Source organism: Phacochoerus africanus, chromosome 2 (genome assembly GCF_016906955.1).
Source record: "Phacochoerus africanus isolate WHEZ1 chromosome 2, ROS_Pafr_v1, whole genome shotgun sequence".
Lineage (NCBI taxonomy): Eukaryota > Metazoa > Chordata > Mammalia > Artiodactyla > Suidae > Phacochoerus > Phacochoerus africanus.
This window is the reverse complement of record NC_062545.1, coordinates 52,073,496-52,094,934: the sequence shown is the minus strand read 5'-3', so window position 1 is coordinate 52,094,934 and position 21,439 is coordinate 52,073,496. Positions and strand designations below refer to the sequence as shown.

Below are 21,439 nucleotides of genomic sequence, written 5' to 3'. Positions count from 1 at the left end.
TTTTTTTTTTTTAATGACAAGCCCTGTCTCAGGTTTTTACCAAACAGTTGATGGTGGGTGCAAAGGAACTCTGTGTGTGCACATGCTCACGCGCGCATCAAGAACAGACATGAAAAGAAAACTGGGTTCTGAATTTCAGAAGAAAGCCTGTCCCTTCCCACATCTTATCCTATGCTCTTTCTTCCTCCTTCCCTCCTCTTAGTGTTCTAAGAACTCAAACATGCACCACATGGAAAGAATCCCCGACCTACATAAGGGGCTACAGAAAACAGTTCACCTTAGCTTCAGGGGAAACTTGTTTAGCCATTAGCTTTACTGCCTATATTTACATAATCCACTTACATAAAAATAAACCTCAGCTCAAGTGTGTTCTAAACTGCAGAGAAGGGAAAAGCAAGCTGAAAACAGGGAAATGCCTGGAGAAAACTGATTTGCCATTAGGAAATTTATCTGTACCTTTTTAGGTAGGTCTACCTCTACCCCCACCACCTTCGATGAATAAGACAAGTCATATGAATCAAGGGGACAAAAAAATCCTCTATCTTTTGCTTCTTGGCATGACACAGGTATAATTAGTGTCATTTGTTAAACCATTTATTTTCTCACCAGGTAAGTAAGCTTGGTTCCAACGCACTACCCTGTAGTTTCTTCTCACTCTTTGTATATACTATAGTCCCTGCTGTTGAACTGCCTAAATCTTCTCTGTTTTTTGCTTTCTTCCTCAAAAGTCATGCAGCTAAATTTTTCCTAAAAATAAACTTTTGAAGAATCTATTCTGAAATTTCAAGAAAATGACAGTGGACTCACACATGACTCTCACAATCCATTAGTAACATGAATTCTATTAACTAGTCGTACTTTATGGGGCAGGACTCGGGGTATTTAGCTATGTTGTAAACAAAATTACTTCAAGATTTATAGTTTTGTAATTATTTAGTAAATGGTTTTTCATGACTAAAGGTGAAAAAGTCTTTGTTTAAGCCCTGTTGATCAATATTTTGCTCAACTGAATAGGTTTTGAAACATACCTCAATAATATTTCAATAAAAAGGAATTGATTGGAGTAATTGTTACCTCTTTATCCTGACAGCTCAACTTAGCTACATTCTTTAGCCCTTATAATTCTTCCTTAAATTTTAGTGAACTTAATACTTTATTAGGACCAGATGCTGGAGCGCACTGTAATTAGAGATAAAACATGTCCTATTCATATTCTGATCTATTGGAATTGCTCTTGGAGATTCTTAGAGTATGACATTGTTAATTAACAGTAAGATAATTGTTCTCAATTTGCTTCAACAGATGAGTTGGGTGTGAAGAAACTGATGAAGACGGAATGCTTGAGGATACATTTTTATTTTACATCATCTAAATGTGTGATCATCCGTGTCAGACTTTCAGGGTACTGGAAAGATGACTGCTCCTGCTTTGGACATTTATATTTGTTGGACTTCTCATTAACCCCCAAATGCCTACAATGAAACTTCTATTCCTGAAATTAGTTAAGAATAAATATAAAGTATGCCTGGTCCATACTGAGTCTGTCTTACTTAAGATGGCACCAGATTCCTGGGGTCTTTTAACTTTCAGCAGGGTTATGTGCCTTGTGAGAACCAAGGCAACTGTGTCGGGATTAAACCAATTTCATGCAAATCTCTTAACAACTCAACAGAATGGAAAATAGGGATGTGTATTTTGTTAACACATCTACCTGAAGACAGACCAACTGTTGTATGCTTGAAGAAGAGATCAACAAACTATAGCCCATGGAAGATGTAGCCCACTTTCTGTTTTTCTGTCAATAAAAATTCATTGGAATATGACCCTGCTCCTATTTTGCAGAGCTTCTGCACCTCAATGACACTGTAAAGCAATGTGACAGAGACTGTCTTGCATAGCCTGAAATATTTACTATCTGGCCCTTTACAGAAAGAGCTTTCTGACACTAAACTAAAGAACGCCTTGTGGATTTAATCATGTTAGAAGGAACTCGTGCGAATGCAACTCAAAGTCATCTCTAAAAATATGACCATGGTTATAAGCCTTATCTGATAGAAAGTACCAACCTGAGCAACACTAAAAAACAGTTCACAAATGCTCAACCTACTCTAATCCCAGGCACTTCAATGAAACGTTTCTGCTACTTGACCTAAACTTTATTTTATCAAGAATATTCAGGAATCCAGGTGCATTTTTAAATGAGTTTGTACAAAAGGTGCTGCCCACTCACCTAATTCTGCCCCGGGGGCGCTCAGACTGCTCCGACAGGAAGCTTGTGCTGCTGAGGCGGGAGGCACTGCTGGTGCGGGAGATGGCGGACACGTCACTGACATCACTATCAGATGATTTGGCAGAGACGTTATCACAGCTTCTGTACTGATCTTTATGTATGTTATACTGAAGATCGAAAACAAGAAAGTGTGAGCACCATCCTCAGATCATGGAAAAGAGAGACATACATAGTGAGGTTAATGACTACTTAGCCCCCATCGAGTAAAAATGCACTTTTCAAAAACACAGGTGTGGATCTAAAATAATCCAAACGCTAGCATAATGTATGATTTCCAGGACAATGATCCTGCATCCTTTGAATGGTAAGAAGTGGTTTATAAGCACTGAATCATAAAATAATCAAAAGTGTATATGCTTGGGTGGAAAATTAATTGAATAAATGATTCACATATCCTTAGAATCTCAAAATAATATTATTTATCTTCTCTAGCACACCAGTTTCTCTTTTCTTGCTTTGGTTTTCACTGTTGCCTACCAGTTTTACTCACCTTCTACTCTACCCATGGAAGAGACTGCTTCCACGTGTCTATGCTTCTGGAGTCTAAAATTTCTATTCAATTTACCTACAGGCTTTCCCCATCTTAAGTCACACTCTTCAAATTACACCAAAAAATATAAATCTCTGCACAAAAAGGCATATCATATTAAAGTGGAGGGGCTGTGCCAAAGATAAGTAATGTCATGGAGGCAAAGACCAGACTTTGGCTTTCTTTCTATTATGGTTTAATTAGTCATTTTCAGATTTAAATTATCAACTAATTGTTGAAAGTAAAAAATGATCCAAAAATGATTCAACTAAGTGTTGAAAATGGAATTCCTATTAAAATTTTAATACACACTACATCTCATTCTTAAATGTTTCTTTATATCTGTCTTTAGTACTCATTACCTAAGGTCTTAGAAATCTTTAGGTAAAACATAAAAACTTACAAGTGTTAGGCAGTTGACCTATTTTTTTTATTTTGCTCTCTTATTACAGTGAATCACACACTACATAGCTTTATTTAGTCTATATTTTTATTTTACATGTTTTAATCATAATGAATAGTATAGTTATCTAAGTATAAACAAATTTAAAATAACTATATAAATGATTTTCTATTGTTAGATACTGGAAGGTAACGTAACTTCTTAAAAGAACATGTAACTAAAGGAACACATGACCAAACGCTGGGCATTTTTCTTATCATGAAATTTAATTTTGTATAAAAAAATTTAGGTTAAAAAAATAAATACTTCTAAAAATAAAAAAATTTTGCACTTATATGCTAAGGTGTGAAAATATCAAATGCTTATTAAACTTGTTAACTATTTTTCTGTGTTCCATATCAGATGAGTTTTAATGAATCTGAAATAATCCAAACACTCTATTTCTAAAAATTTGTTTGAAAAACTGTCTTGCTAATGATCACTAGGCAAAATTATGCTAAAATATGGATCTGTATATACAGAAAGAATTATAAGACAATAATACTTTTAAAAGAACTCCCAGAGAAAGGATCATGTTTATTTAATAATCCTTCAAATGAGAGTAGTTCACGCCTTAGGTATTTAAATATTAGTTTCAATTTTCTACCTCTTGTGTGCATGTGCTGGGCAAAGAATTTCATATCAAGCATGAAAACATTCCAAATTTATAGAATATCTATAAAATTATCTCTCCAAAATGTTTTCATGATTGCACAATTTGTTTCTGAAAGTCCTATGCTACATTTTAATACCAAAGGAAATTCATATATGTTATGTTTATAACTGAGCCATTTATACAACTTCATGTATTTTATAATGTATTTGATGTAATGTGATGGCATTTTATCACTAAATCCTGTCATACCTGATAGTCTACTGCTGACTTGACAGCATTCTTTTCAATTACAATTGTTTTTTATTTACAGAATAGATGTAAAACTTAATATGATCACATAGTAGAATCTGAATTTAATACTGTTACTGGGGTGTAAACATAGTTCCTATATTACTTGTTTCTGAAACTATTTTGCTAAATAAATTTATAATGTAATTATTATAATGTTTCCAAACACTGTAATGATGACTTGCCCATGAGACAATATGAGTGAACTAGTTTCTAAGACAGTAACAATTTACCTGGCTGTAGGAGATTTTCTAGCATTGTGTTGATCCCCAGAACAAATGCTCCCCTTATTTGGCAAAGGCCATTAACAAGCAGTGTAGACTATGACAGAAGAACACGTGAGTGTGCATGGACCTATTAATCCTCCTTTTCTATATGTCATCTCTTCCTCTCCTTTTTGTACATAGACTTTTGGTATTCCATCCAAGAGACAAAACAAGGGATCTTAAAAGCCTGTATGTCATGCTAAAATTTTTATGTTGGGGTAAAGAATTATTCTGACTATAGATCATGGTTTTCCTCACACTGGTTATTTGAAGGAACTGAAAGGCTTTTATACTCACTTTTTACTATTACATTTACTTATTTTCAAAATATGTTAAAAGTTTAATCACTTTGACTTTTCATCAAGCATAATTTGTTAAATTTTCTATTTAACAATGGAATGTTTTAATGGAAGTACATTCGCTATATTTTGAGAATTGTACCATCCTCAGGAAAAATGTAAACTAATTGCATAGCAGGGAAAAAAATCCCTGACGTGAGGGGAAGTTCTAACATAGAGCTGCTATTTTGACAAGTAATAATAAATGCTCAGCAGCTACCTACCAAACCTATCACATCAAGCCTGGTTGCTGTTCCTGGGTTACAGAAACAAGGACTCTTGTAATAGGAATGCCTACATGCAAATTCACTCTCTAAGTATGAATTTCACTCTATCACCAAGGCATGCGACTCTGTCTAACATCAATGAAAAAAATAGCACAGTGTCAATTTTAAGGATACCGAAGCAGTTTTGTGTTCTCTCAAATGCCAAGTTAGGGGTAATTCTTTACTCAGGATGGAGTTAGGTTCACTCAATACTTTAAGGAGGTGCCAGGTTTGAAACATCTTAGGAATTATATTATATGTGTCTGGTATTCTTTGCCCTGAAGAAAATCTACTTCTGTTGGTATTTAGTTAAAAATATTTTGAAAACACCTAACCATTTTCTAATTTGGGATAATTTCAACTATGGTGTATTGCTTCATCCAAAATGCCAAAAGAATTAAAACACTAAAAACAATTCAGTAGAGGAATAAAGTTCATAATTTAATGTATATTAAAGTATTAAAGTTATGAAATTACTGGAACACTGGTTCTCTCTTTTTATTTTTCTTTTTTTTGCTCTCCTGCAGCATGTGGAAGTTCCTGGGACAGGGATCAAACCCATGCCACAGCAGTAACCCAAGCCATTACAGTGACAATGCCAGATCCTTACCCCACTGCACCATGAGAAAATTCCAGAAAATACTGGTTTCCAACTATATGAATAAATACATATTTGGCAACTAAAAAGGCTGAGGCAAAAGGATAAAAATTGAGAAAGAAATGAGAGAGGTTTAACTGAAATTCCTACTGGATACTATTTAAAAATTTTATTGTAGGCATTAGGCCATAATGTGAATATTAGAATTGTGAAGAGTATTTACCTTTTGCTTAATGTATAAAATTAAAAACAATTCAGGTGACTAATGTGTTAATGTGTTTTTGGATCCTATACATGGAATTACATGCACATGAGCTGGTTCAAATCTACAAAGCCAATTTGGAAATATAATAAATATGCTTATTAGTTGACTATAAAAAATAAAAATAAGCTAATTGTTATTTTATGTTATATATTTTCCTGTCCTATATTCTTATAAGGTTTTAAAGACACCATCTCTTTGATCTCACACTTGCTGACATAATTTATAACAATTTTATTTGCAGTAAGAGCAACAGTAATATATTTGAAAGTAATGTTTTTTTTTTTTAATATTCAAATGCAATGAGAGAGAAAAAAGAAAAGGAAGGAAGAATATAATGATTTAACTGCATGCGAATTAAAAGCCACAGAAGAACCTCTGAATCAAACTGGAGTCATGTGTACACTCAATGATGTCCCAAGAGGCAAAGGGCAGCGAAGTTCTGGGTCAGGAGCCTGAGGGTTTGCTAATGTTGATAAATCACCTCCTTTCTTCTGAGTTAGTCTCAGTGTTAATAAATGTGGTGAACAATAGAGCTGGAATAGAAAATCACTTTGAGGTATTTCCAAATTCTAAATTTCTATCTAGCAGAGAATTTGGAATCTCCCAAGATAATCCTACTTTTGATTCATGATGAATATAAGTGTCAGTGGTGGTTTAGACTTCTAGGGCACTTCATTTTGCACTTTTTTCATCAACTGATAAATGACTAGTGGCCTAGTACACAAAGGCTTTCAGGATTTTACTCTGATTCTTTATTTCCCTCCTTCTTGTTTCCTACACTGACTCTGTCGCCAGTGCTGTTCTATTTGACCTTATCCTTTGATATAATGTTAAGAAATTGGTAATGCAATTCCAACTTTAATGAAGCATTTCTGGTTTACAGAAACTTTCCAAATACCAACATGCAACAGTGGAGGAAGAAAATCTAACTTGTGCTGACTCCTAGTTCTTACTGCATTTGTGGTAAAAGAAAACAAAAAATGATGATGATACACATAAAAGAGACAGACAAATAACTGATTAAATGATAATACCATAAAGAACAAACCAGACAAAAGATATGGAGCTGGAATCAGCAACTCTATGGAACATCAGGCTACTTCACTTATACATATACACTCTCTTGTATATAAAATAGACAATCAAGGACTTATGGTATAGCAGAGGGAACTCTGCTCCCTTTGCTGTAATAATCTATATGGGGAAAGAATCTGAAAAAGAATGGATATAAGTACTGTATAACATTCTCTTTGCTGTACATCTGAAATTAATACAACTGATAGCTATAAATCTACGATACTTCAATACGAAAGTATATTTGCTTACTGATTTTCCTTTATTTTGCTTTACTGATTTTACTTTTTTAAAATGTTGTTTCAGCCTCCTAGTGAGTTTGGGCCCACTGAATCACAGTGAACCTAGCACCATCCAGTTGGAACCCTTCTGCAGCTAACCTAAGATGTAAAGCAACAGATGGTGTCCAACACAGATGACACTATGGTGGTCTGGTGAGAAATCAGATTTTGCAACCACCTCTATTTTTTTTGTGTTAGTCTCTGACTATCTAGCTCTGTGATGAACAACCTCCAATATTTAAAAGTGAGTAGGTTTTCCTAGGTTCATATAACAAGCTAACAATATTGATTTAGTACAGTTTTTATTTTTTAATTTCTAAGACATCATTACTTGACATCAAATTATAATACACATGTTCCAGAGTGGCTGCTCCCACTTTTGTAGTACTCTAAAAAAAGAAGATTTTTAAATAAAGAAGATAATACATTTAAATTGCTTCATGAAGTATAAAATTATGTGCATAATTTAATCAAAATTACAGGTGCCGGTTGTCAGTTTATAAACTCCTTATCGCATCCTTAAAAATAATATTGGAATGTAAATTAAACATTTGATATCACTTGAAAATGTGGATTTCAGTTCCTCAGCATTTGAAATGTTACTTTTCTTACTGAAGACAGATCAATAAGAAATCCCACATCACATAATTTTTGGCACTCACTAACAGATCTCCATTGGAACATCAACCCCAAATAGTATTTAAGGCTATCAATCTGTATCTTCATACTTTAAATACAATGATATTCAAGCAATAAAATGGCTTCATGTATCTTATTTATGTAAATCTGACTACTGACAATCAATCATTAAGTGACTAATATCAAGTACTTTCATTTTCCTTTTAGAAAAACATTTAACCCCAGTTAATGAATAGTATGTTAACAGTGTTATATCTTATGAAAATACCAAGAGGAGAGAGGTTATGATTCAAGGTGATCCTCTGAATGATACCTCTCTCCTACAACTTGGTGCTTGCCAGTCCTATCTGCCACCCAGAGTGGACTTTTTAACAGGGAAACTATTGGTTGGATACTACTGGTTTTACCTTGGAATATTGCTCGCGATCAAGTTCTTGACTAGACCCAGACCCTGCTGTCTGCTTAAGTCGATGCACTTTCATTTTCATCTGTCTTGTACGCTCCTCCACTACTAAGCTTGCTGCAAAAACACACAATGGGAACCTATTAAAACACACGAAGCACCTCTAAGGAACCAAGTGGTTTAAGATTGCAATGCTTTTGATATGACTTCAATCAAATAAATCTTAGAGAGAACATGATTCATAAACAAAAGGCAGAAGATACAGTGCTAGCAACTGTCACTCTAAAGATGAACATGACTCAAATCACACAGAATGGGTGACACGAATGTTAGTAACAAAAGCCAAGGACCCTATTTCTTTATCGGATAGTAAATCATCTCAATTCCATTCATAAGTGATTATGGGAAACCAAACTGAATTGTGAAAATATGCTTCCTGTTGAATCAATAAGTTGTTGCATGTACATATACAGAGAACACACATCTGCATACGGATCACATCACACAGACATGCACGTTTATTTACATGCCACGCATACCACATAACATCCTCAGCTACAAAAGTCACCTAAAAACTGTATTAACAGAAGGGCATCTGCTTTCCTGAGGCATTCTTATTAAGTGTTCATTTCTACCAGCCACTCTTCACAAATATTTGCCAGTCTCAAAAATGGACTTGTTAAGAGAAAGATTTGTTTTCTATTTCTGACAGCTATGTCTGGCCACATATATAAAATTCATGCTTTTTGAGAATGTGGTATAGAATTTTAGTTCTTTAATACATAATATATAAAAAAGTGTGTTCCAGTTAAGCCTTGGTTAAAATCCTAAGAGGCAGATGTGACTGTTTAGATGGGAAAAATTACAGTCTTCAATAAAGTGTGAATTGTTTTAAGTCAAAATCCATCATAAGCAGCTTAGCTTTAAGACCCTGCCTTTAATTTTTCCATTCTTATAAGTGAAAAGAATCCAGTTGTGTACATATACCTGTGTTGTATGAGGCCTATGTTTATTCTCTACAATTTATCTTTTGCCAACTTCCCAAACTCTCCAACCTCTGCAATGAGACTACAGTTTATTTTTAAGTTGTGTATATACACACACATATATCAGATAAAAAAAACCCTCATATTTTTTGTGATTAATGCATTGGGGCTTCTGCCAAGACGCCCTATGATATAAAGGTTAGTGGAAATTTCAATATATTTGACTAACTTGGCTGCTAATTTAATCACATACAAGAGTTTATAAAAACACCTGCTGACAAATTTTTTTCCATTGCAATGATTAAACACCGCTTATGATCCCTGATAAAAGATACTAACACATTATAAAAATTAAGTAAGTAAGTAGCTTTTATAGTGTCTTCAAGTACAGGCTAATAGCCCATGGGATAAATACATGGTTTGAAATTTGTGGGTAAATGTTTTAATCATACTTCTGGCACCAAATTACTAGATGTTAAACTTTGTTTAAATTCAATAAACTAGATAGACAGCATCAATCGCTAATGTCACAGTTATGTGAATGAAGCGATAGCACACACTTGCTTTACACTGTTAACTTGAGATAGTAAATGATGACTTTGAGGATTAAAGAAAGGTTCGGTAGAGATCTTGAGAAAAGTAGTTCAAAAATGTATTAATTACTTGACGATATACAAGGAATCATCATAAGTATTATAAAGCAAATGCTACTCAAGAATAATTAGGAATTGAGACAAAGTTATTGAAAAATGTGTTATATTTATGGAAAGTCATAGAGCAAACAAGAAAGTATAATCATCTGTCTGTTCTCTGCCATCTGCCTATGACTTGGGCACCTCTGGGTACTTGCTCTGTCCTTTGCTCTGAGCTTTGAGGAAGTCACATGAACTCTGATCAGTTGTACTCTACAATTAAAGCTTAAAGGAACTGCAAGTAATCTCTACTTATGTTAAAGCAGATTTAAATGATGTGAGCTTAATATTCTCAGCAATGATGTTCATTTTAAGAATTTTTTGACATTGATTAGTCCATAGCTTTGTGACCTACACATTTATAATCATGTAATTCTTAGGGAGGACAGTTACTTGACACTGAAAAGATTCTCTCCCAAGAACTACTGCCTGAAGCAGTCTCAAAGAGTTCTGGTGATTTAATCTTGCCAAGATAACACCTCGTTTCTTAGTTTAGGGCATGGCTGCATTAAAACTTTATTTTGCAAAACTCAAAACCAAATCATAGGAAAATAGTGGTAGCCTAACTAAACTGAATCCTAACATGCAACCCCCACTCCCACCCCACCCCACCCACACCTGGGCTTGGGGAAAAAATTTTTACTAGGAAAGAAATCAGGCCACAAAATTCCTGTGTGCCTTAGGGACACAGCAGGAGTGGCTGAGCCATGAGAAAATTAGGGAATGGATTCAGATTCTTTTCAAGGCTATACATGATTAGCTAAGTACCTGTGAGTTACAGTTATGCCTTAGAGAAGACCAGATTTTTCATTTCCAAGAATGAAGGATAGTTTTCCATCTAATGAACCTGGAAGACTCTTTGGGCAGATTGTTTTATTATTAACTAGTATCTCCAGTTGTTTTCATTATTTTCTAAAACCAACTCCATCCAGACTAGGAATTCTGAAAGCTCTTCAAAAGTTTACAATAGGAAATGAGATTTCTTTACTTTCTTGCTCTCATTTCATTTTTTCTCTTTACTAAATTAAATGTGGCCTTTATTAATAACTCTTGGACAAAGCTACTCTTTGTGTTCTATAGATCTGCTTGTGGTTGTGGTTGTCTGTCATTCTGCTTTCAAGGTAAACTCACTGGGTACTGAAGCAGAGGCAGAAGAGATAGGACCAAGGCTGATACCAATGACAAATGGCAGCAGCCGAAGCCAGAAGGCATTTTAAAGGCTTTTAAAAATAGCAACAAGAAAATGAATTCTAAAATGGTTTTAATAACTTTGCTTTGTCTTTACAAAAATTACTAATATACTATCTTTATTCTTAAACAAGTGAAAGTTGACATCTTCTAATCTGTCAAAGAAAGGAAATCTCCAAATTAATTTTTTTTTTTGCAAAATCATTATTAGACCCCCTTGACTTGCCAGAAAAAATGTAGTTTCTCTGCTATATCCCTATTTCTTGCTCTCAGATTCCAAGATCTGAAGCAAAATGCAAATAGCTTATCACTAACTTACTCAAAAAGTCAATTGCATATAATTCACACTTAAAAAAATCTCTCATTATTTCCCGATGACATACATGTACATTAGTGTGTATTCTGAAATAATTGTTTATACAAGTGTCAGTTTTCAGTAAAATGGTTTTTCATAAACGTCAATTAAGAAGCTTCACTGTGAATCTGGTATTTCTTTAGCATTTTTACAGATTTTGCTTATTTTGCATTTTATTTTTCAACTACATATTGTGGATTAAATTTACATTGTTTCTGGATTATTAATGTGTCAATACAAAGAGTAATAAAAAGTTATGAGCTAAAATAGAATGTTTATCAAAAATCCACCAGAAGACGTGACTGTTAATGAACATGATTTATACAGAGAATAACAGATATTGGTAATGATTAAAAATGAATCTTTAGAATATGATTATTTGTTGAATAGCTCACTAAAAGTAAAATAAACCACAGCCCAGAGAACTCAAACATCTTACTTTGAAAAGAATGATTACTGATCACAATTTTAATGCCAATAGCAAAATTAAAATGACATAAAATATTTTCTAATTATTCCACAACTCTACCATTAAATTCACATTTTAGGAGCATTCTGAATATTGGTAGCATGCTAAACTAACAAAATCATTAAGGTGTCAGTTGCTACACTTTTATAAAAAGATTTTAAATTTGGGGGGACTTTTGGGGTTTTATTTTTTTTAATTTCAAAACTGCCACAAAATAAAAAAGTTAAATAATCTCTCTTATTTTCTATAACAATCATAATTATCATGTGACTTTACTTAGTCTTTTAATGAAAACACAGCTTACATATGGTCTAGTCAAAAGATAAGGATGTTTACTTTAGAAGGTATTTCAGCTGTAATTGCCCATAGAATGATGTAACATATAACATAATTCATTTTCTCTAGGCCCTAGGGAGTAATTAACATTGTAATTATATTTTATTGTTTTCTTTCTTTTTTGGCTATGCCTATGGCATATGGACATTCCCAGGCCAGAGACTGAATCTGAGCTGAAACTGTGACCTACACCATAGCACTTCCACAGGGACAAGCTGAATCATTAACCTACTGCACCACAGCAGGAACCCCAACATTGTAATTTTATACAGAAGTTGTTTTATTTTTAATGTGGAATTTTCCACTATGCTTTCTACAAGCTGAATGATCTGTCTGATGTTGAATAAACTGTGCTTTTTAATTTACCTAAAAGATATTATTGAACTTAACCCACTTTCTTTAGATCAACTTACGTCCACTTTCATTTTTAAACACTTGCATTTTTATCAAATGAATGTACATATATCAAATATCAACTTAACATTACAATGAAGAAAGTACAAAACTAGAACTATTTTTAAAGGTTCAGTTAAAACAACATTTCAGCTAAAATAATACATATTTTGCTATGAATTTTTAATATATTATGAATGACCGCTGGTGAAACTATGAAGAAACTGAAATCATTTGCAAATGTTGTATTTGTGCCTATATGCATTTTTCTGGATGTATCCCTTCCATGTGATCATTAAAGAGGACTTACACTTAAAAAAAAAAAAAAAAAAAAAAAAAGCTTAAGGAGTTCCAATTGTGGCGCAGCAGAAATGAATCCAACTAGTAGCCATGAGGTTGCGGGTTCAATCCCTGGCCTCGCTCAGTGGGTTAAGGATCCAGCGTTGTCATGAGCTGTGGTGTAGGTTGCAGATGCAGCTCGGATCCCGAGTTGCTGTGGCTGTGGTGTAGGCCGGCAGCTATAGGTCCGATTAGACCCCTAGCCTGGGAACCTCCATATGCCACTGGTGTGATCCTAAAAATAAGTCCAAAAAAAAAAAAAAAGAGCTTAAGAATCTCTAGTAAGTATTCCCACACTTATTTTTGATAAGTATAGATTATTACATCACCGAAAAATTTCTATAGTATTACCTCTTCCAAAGAGAAATGTGACTTTCTGGGAAACTCCTTCGACTTAGCAGATATGTGTGACTTGCTTTAAAATGTTGTATGTATTACGGTTCTGTATAATTCAAGATGTTTATCATTTATACATTAAATTTGCATAAATACATTTTAAATATTATTCATGAATTTACAATTATTATAAATACAAATTTGCTCTGCTCTTCAAATTCCTTAAATCTTTTACATTTCTCCCTATGCATCTAGAAATTAACATGAGTTTGAAATTTCAAATGTTTGTTTCTCTCTTAAATATATAATCCATATAATATATTGTTAAACCTATATTTCCAAGTATTCTAGGTGAAATTAGAGTGTAGAAGAAAATAGAAAAAATGAAAGATTCTATATTATCAAATATACTAAAATAAAAAGATTATGAGAATTTTATTTTATAATAAGGTTTGGTAGTACATGTGTCAAAGGTGAAGCATGGAATCTTTGGACAGTATAACCAAGCTTGTCTAGTTAATTACAAAGGGCTATCACACTTTATGAACAGAGAAATTGATGCCTCTGCTTCCTTGCTGTTTAGTAATAGAATGAGAATTTGGCAATAGTGGAGTCCCAACCTTGGTCCAGTGCATGTCTTGTAAAGAGTGATGACAAATGACCATGCATCTTGGAAGTTGTCAGGTAGAATTAAATATGTGAATGAAACACCTCCAATGCCTCAGTTATTGACAACACTGAAAAAAATCCCTTCTCTGAAGCATTTTACTTACAAAAAAATTACAGTAGTGGAAACTGAAATATTAGATGATATAATAGGAAACATGGAGATTATAAAGTAATAAAAGATGAAAATTTTTAGCAGGCTGAATCTGTAACCATTATAAGCTAGAGACATAGCCTGAAGAAAAACAAAGACGGCTTAACATTTGAAAATTCAAAACTGCAATACTGCAGTTCAAAAGCATACTGTTTTAGATTTTAGAGACTACAAGTTAAGATGTATGAACATTCTCCATACACCTGGAAACAATGCAGTAAAACAGTCAGAACCAGGACAGAAAATACTGTCTGTCTCTGTTACCAAGTTCTCATCTGTGAAATTAAGAGGTTACTTAGAATAACTTCCTCTATTGTAGTCTATGACTCTGTATTATTTCAATAGAGTACTGATATTTTTGTCACATTTTTGAAAAAAATGGAAAACAACAACTCTTGCTCTATTCCCTAATTTCCAGCACCTTTTTATTTGCCAAATTATCAAAATTATAGATGTTAAGGGGGGGGAAATTATTAGTTATATTTTACTTTGTTATTTTCTATCATTTTTTCCCAATTAAAGGATAATGCATTTCTAACATGCTCATCCTTATTTTTGGACATAGTTATAGTAAGCAACTTTGATATAATAAATACATACCTTCTACTCTCCCCCCACATATACTGCATTGTAGACATCAAGATTGAATGTCTAAAATATTTTGACTATACAGAAATGCCAAAGTCCTGGGTCATTTTCCTAGAATAAAAAGCATTTCAATTTGCAATGGTATAAATGTGCCAAACGGTTTCCCTTGCTCTTCTCTTGGATGTTAAGGATTATGCTACAATAACATAAACAATAAAATAAAAGGTAACTTCTACCCACATATGAGAAACATAAAACACAACACATAAATAACACATGTTGAGTGATAAAACCACATCTCCTTTAAGGACTTTTAAAGACAATAACCTGTGTTTTGGTATAGACAATTGTAATGGAATTATGATGTAAGTGAAACAGGTAATTTGTATATCATCATTCAAATCTCACTGCAGCCTAAACCACGAGGCCATCTCCTGTTTTAGCATGCTGATTTTCACTCATTTGTCTAAAACAAAGCCAAGATTTCCAACCCCTGACATCACGTTCAGTGTCAAAGTTGCCAAGCCCAGAGTAACACTGAAAACATTAATTAGATTCTTGACAGATAAAGTCAGATGGGAAATAACCTGTCATTTTACCTTGCCCTTTTGTGTTACATGGGGTTAAATAGCTTTTTACATGTATCTTCATTTTGAGAGGGAGCACTATCTTCCTGCTCAAGCCTTTCTTAGAATACAATCTTCATGAAGCGTAGTCCATGGAATTAAAGCTTCTCTGCGAGAATAACAGAATCACTTCCTAAGGGGTCATGTTGTTTATCCTAAGGGATCTCTAATACGTTTACCCATCATTTTTTTTTCTTCCACTTTTTTATTACTCAAATGAATTTATCACATCTGTAGTTGTATAATGATCATAACAATGTGATTTCACAGGATTTCATATCCATCATTTTTTGTTATTCCAGTTCCACTGACGGCAACAGAATTCATCCTGAAAGGCTTGATGTGGCATAACTACTAAATTCAATATCTCTTCCCATTTTTTTCTGTAAAAAGTGTTTGCAAATCATAAAATTTGCAAAATTTTTGCAAATATTTAGGGGAAGTATACAACTTTAGAGGGGGGGAAAAAAAACAATTAAAGAGCCCATCCATGGCTAGACATAAGCCTGCTTTGAATTTTCTCTTGCACCACCCACAGATCCCAGGGAGAGAGGGCAAGTATGTACATTTCTGGCAAGTTGACTCTTGGTTGATTTAAGCGTTAAATATCTGGTTTTAAAAGTCTTTAATACCATCATAAATAATCGCATTTGAATCAGAAGAATGGACAAAACGGGTCAAAACCAAGAGTTTGGAACTGTTTTATACATCCCTACAGTTTAAAGAGATGGCTACAAAGACACTGATGCTTATGGGTTCATGGCAAAAAGAGAAATGGATAAATGAGACATTTTACTAATGGAGCTCTAAGTATTTACGAATAAACATTCATGAATATTCATAATAAATGTACAGAAAAAGCAAAGCCCTAGAAGATTAAGAAATAAACTTTTGAAATCTTAACATACAGTGACAACAAATGAATCACCTGGTAGGTAATATGCTCCTACTCAATATGCATCTAAGAAAGATGTAAAGAATACGGAAATCCTTTTCTACCTAATGGCGGTTAAAGTAATGATGCTTCTTAAGAATACACAAATTAGTTTACTTATTTTGGCAAAAATCAAGTTACATAATTTTTCCCAATGGTGTTTCACAACCATAATATACTATTAAAATAAGTGTGCAACTACCTAAACAATAACTAATGTAACAGAAAATTATTAAAATCTTTTTCACTTTTGTATATGAATTACACTTAAATTAAGGTTAATACTAATAGTTGCATAAAAATTGTATTTTGCATGGCTTAGCATTCAAAACTGCTCTTGCCACCATTTCAAAAGGGAAAGTACAGGTAATTTATTTGAGCATTTTTTTAATACAAACTTAAAAATACAGCTGACTAGAGATAATCCTTAAAGGGCACATCTGACTTGGTTACAGCAATTATTAGATACTTTGTTAGTGAAACAGGAAAACAAAATGCAACAAAGGCTATTGACCCTTTGTTCCTGTTCACACCACTGAGTCTCTTGAACTCTAATTACTTTTCATTCTCTATTTGTGTAAACTATACACTTCTTACGATAAAGGAAATTTATATTTGTGGAAAAGACAATATCATGTGTTTTGTTATGATTCAAAATTGCTTCCAAAAGGCAAAATATTAAGGCACTTAAGAAATATTATCTTAAAGGCATATATAAATTAGAAATTTATTATGATAATAACATTTTTCTCTCACCTTGAAGTCATTTAATTTCTGGTTCTGTTTTGATCTTCTTATATCATTATTTCGATGCCCCCAAACTACATTCATGGGCTCTTTAAAACTGTCCAAGAAATGTAGCAGAGAGGGAAAAATTGGCTTACTTATAGAATGAATAATTGAAAATATGCCTACAAAGCAGTTTGTGAACCCTAAAAAAGATATGGTCTCTCAGCTTCCAACATAAAGGAGTGAGGTAAAAGATAAATAACCAGGTAGGAACATTTCTAGTTCCTCAGTTTACTTTTCAACTCCAAGATGGTGTATCTTTAGTCAAATACACTGGCTTTGTTTCCTCAAGTTGCATGGTTGTTTGAAGAGCAACCCATGGTATTGGAAGATTTAGCAGAATGGCACAAAAAACTAGGTCCTCAGGGGGAGTAGGCCCTGGTATTGTGGGTGGTGGGTGTCTCAGCTACATAGGACAGTGGACGGAACATGGGCCATAGCTCTTCTACTAGAGGCATCCTCTTAAGCCCTTTGCCCTCTTTCTATGAAACAAGTCATTACACCTTAGGGTTATGCCCCTGTTGTTACTGTAGTTGTGTGGTTCCGTGTGCACAATGGCTGTCTGAATGTTGAGGGGGCTAGAGAGCAAAGTGGTTAAGAGTAAAGTCTTTGAAGTGAGGCTTGAGTCCAGGTCCCAGTTCTACCACTTCCCAAATGAATGACTGACACAGGGCCAAGTTTTGTATCTCTCTCATCTTTAGCTGCCTTTAGTTGGCAAATGAGAATATTAAGAGTTATATCTCAGGTTGTAAAAATAGAATGCAATAAATACATGACACTCTCAGGCAAATCACCAACAGAGGAAGTGTCAATAAATTCTATCTACCATTGAAAATGTTAATGGTATTTTACGCTTCTCTGGATATGCTTCACAAAAAAATGCTTTACAATTATATGCTGGAAAATTATATACTGGCCCCCTACAGTTAGAGTGACCAACCATCCCAGTATACCTAGAACTGTCCTGGGTTTGGCATTGAAAATCTTACATCTTGTTAAACCTCTTTATTTCATCCTTCACAAACTGGGGCCATTGATTGGCTTACAAGTTCATCTGAAATTCATCAAAAGCAAACTCTCACTAGGGGTCCCTCAGCCTCTCACCATTAGCTGGCCTAGCTGGGCCAGGCTCCATCTACCCAATGTACACTCAAGATAACCTCATTCTCCAATACGATCGACCCCAGTAAAGATCAGCTCACAGCAGCAGGGTTTCTATGCCAAACAACATATTTTCTTTCCTGTGGGGCATGTGAACCTAAAATTTGACTCTAAGGAAATTTCTTGAATTTGCTTCTATCTTTTCCAGGCTTTCCAAGCTTTTCGCGGTTAAGCTGCTCCCTGAAATCCCAGAGGAGAGGAACAGCATCCTGGGCTGCTCTCTGCTGCTCTGGACTGTGTTTTGGATGTACCTCTTTAGCTGTTTTCAGCCAAGTGGTCCAGTCTATGAAGCTTATCCACAATCTGTGTCCATGGAGGACTTGGAAGAGGGATGACACATCTCAGCCAGGACATAGCAACCTTGTGAAAGTGTAACAACCTGACATGCTCTGTAGTGAGGCTATAAAGGTGCATGTGTCATACCCCTGAGCTGTACAACTCATGAATTTTGGTTTGTTTTGATTAGCACGTTACAGCTTTTGGCTTGTAATAATACAGATGGAAGACTCTCCAAATGAAGAATGATTACATCTTCCTTTCTTTTGGCTAAATGGATTAGGTCATGACCCATTTCCAACATAAAATGTTAAATCTTTTGGTCTACTAAAATTTATCTTGCAAATCTAAATAAATTCTTCTGAACATAAGCACAAACAAATACACTGGCCATTTTTTGTACTCCTGAACCCAAATTTGTGTTTCTCATGCCTGAATTAAAAATGCAAGATGGCCCCAAAACTATGCAAAGCCTAGAGACCAAAACATCTTGACCTCACTGAACAACATTTTATTTTTATTTATTTATTTATTTGACTTTTTAGGGCCACACTTACAACATATGAAAGTTTCCAGGCTAAGGGGCAAATTAGAGCTGCAGCTGTTGGCCCACACTATAGCCACAGCAATGCCAGATTGGAGCTACGTCTGCAACCTACATCACAGCTCTTGGCAACGCTGGATCCTTAACACACTGAGAGGGGCCAGAAATTGAACCTGTGTCTTCATGGATACCAGTTGGGTTCGTTACGGCTGAGCTACAACGGGAAATCCAACATTTTATTTTTTATTGATATCTATTGCCTAGTATATCAGACACTTTGCCAAAAATATGCATTATGTGCCAGAATATAAATAAACTCAAACTGAAATAAGTGATTGAATATTATCTCCCATTTTAAGTCTGTGACATTGAGAAACATAACACATACCTCAATATACTCAGAGATAGATATTTGGGATTTATGCCTATTAAAATAGGATACACTACTGTATAGAGGAAGGAGGTCAAAAGTAAGAGACATGGGCTTGTAATCCATGTTGCATCAGCAGTGTGAATGAGTAATTGTGTTAGTCTCTCTAAATCTGAGTTTCATCTTCCATAAAATAAGAAAGATGTTACTCTCAGAACTAACTTTAAGGGTTACTATGGACAACACATTAATTCAATCATTAATCCTCAAATATGGAGTCAGTGTACTTTTAATAAATTATGCAGCATTATATAATTTTTAGAGTTATTAATAACATTATTTCAATAAGCTGAAAACTCATATTCAAATATTTAACTATTAAAGCCAACAGCAGAATAGGGTGACACATGCGAGTGGGGTGAGATCAGCATCTGCTTGGGACTCAAGTCCAAAGACCAAAAATCAAATGTGATCCAAAGGACCATAAGGTAGGTCAGCAAGGTGCCAGCACAGCAGGCTGAATGGGTTTCCTCTTGTGCCCCTTGGGAAGAAAGAACTGAGGGGTGTTATAACACTACTGAGGCCCAGAGGAAACATTTAGGCAGTTACTTCCCAGATGCATGACTGCAGGGGGCCAAATATCCCAGAAGGTTACTACTGTGTAGAGGAAAAATATGGGGATTTTTTTTTTTACTCCTTGGCACCAGATATTACCCTGAACAGAAAGTAAGAATTAAACCCTTTATCTATGAGAGCAAAGGAATACAACCAAACAAAACCATATAAAAATATGCTATTTTTTTCCCCAAAGAATTGTTTTCTAGTTGCCAATGTGGATAAATTAATTTTGAAAGAAAAATACTCTTAATTTTAATCTTCTCCTCTTTGATGTGAACTGTTCGGAATACAAAACAATTAATACCAAATGCCCTAGAAAATCATTTCAGGGAAAAAGCTGCCCTATTAAATAATTTTGCTCATTATTTCAATATATACAATTATATAACTCATGTACTATAAAAGAAAATGAATGATGTTAAATTGTTAAAAAGTTACATTAATATTTACCTTTTGTGGATGAGTTATATTTTTCTTGCTCTTCAATGAATTAAATGCACATAATGATGGAAACAAAAGAAAGAAATCAGCAAATTTATAGTTAGACATGGAAATGTGAATCAACAATGGCATGAATAATAAAAATACATAACATATAATGTGACATGATAAACTGCAATGACAAACCATGAGGAAGTCTAAAATATGGTACTAAAATTAATCAAAGAAAGAATGAATACAGTAAGTTAAAGATTTAAAATAAAAACAGAAACACCAGGAAATTAATATAGTTGACATCTGAAGTATATTTTGTGGTATTTTTTCTTGTCTTTTAAGAATTGCAAAATATTTTAGCACCCACTTTACTAAAACATTTTAATTTTAATCCACTGTGACTTTTTATTGCAAATGCATTTAAAAGCATATTTAATATTCATAACTAACATTTTCATTTAAAAAATAACATTTCAGATCATCTGAAATTTCATACACTAAATAAAAAACAAACTGCATTTTTTGCTAGACATCAGGCATTTTCTTTTCAGTATGGAAAATATTCTATAACATTTTCCACATGGAAAAAATATATTCTAATTTAAATAAGCCTTTCTTCTGTCTCAAATTAATTATATTAAAGTATTTCAAAGTGAAATTGTTCTTTGGAGTCTATATATCTCTAACATTCCTTCGGCTTTTATCTACCTCCGTTTTGGTACTGCCTATTTACTGAGAAATAATGGCCTATCTAGATATTTTGAAGGCAAATGTCAATTAGTTTTAGGTAGCAGATATACTAAGAGAACACATAAAGCATAACTGGCACATCAAGTGTTAGTTTATGAATGGTCTTTAAATGTGCCATCTTTAAAAGACATTTAGGTTG

General features: G+C 33.9%; 1 protein-coding gene across 1 annotated transcript in view; it reads right to left on the bottom strand.

The window, feature by feature from the left end:
- RIMS1 (regulating synaptic membrane exocytosis 1) overlaps positions 1-21,439 on the bottom strand; it is a 461,151-nt gene that overhangs the window by 91,589 nt on the left and 348,123 nt on the right. Inside the window, 3 exon segments of the mRNA XM_047760358.1 lie at positions 2,231-2,397; positions 8,300-8,412; positions 20,566-20,595. Coding sequence (XP_047616314.1) covers positions 2,231-2,397; positions 8,300-8,412; positions 20,566-20,595 — 310 coding nt within the window.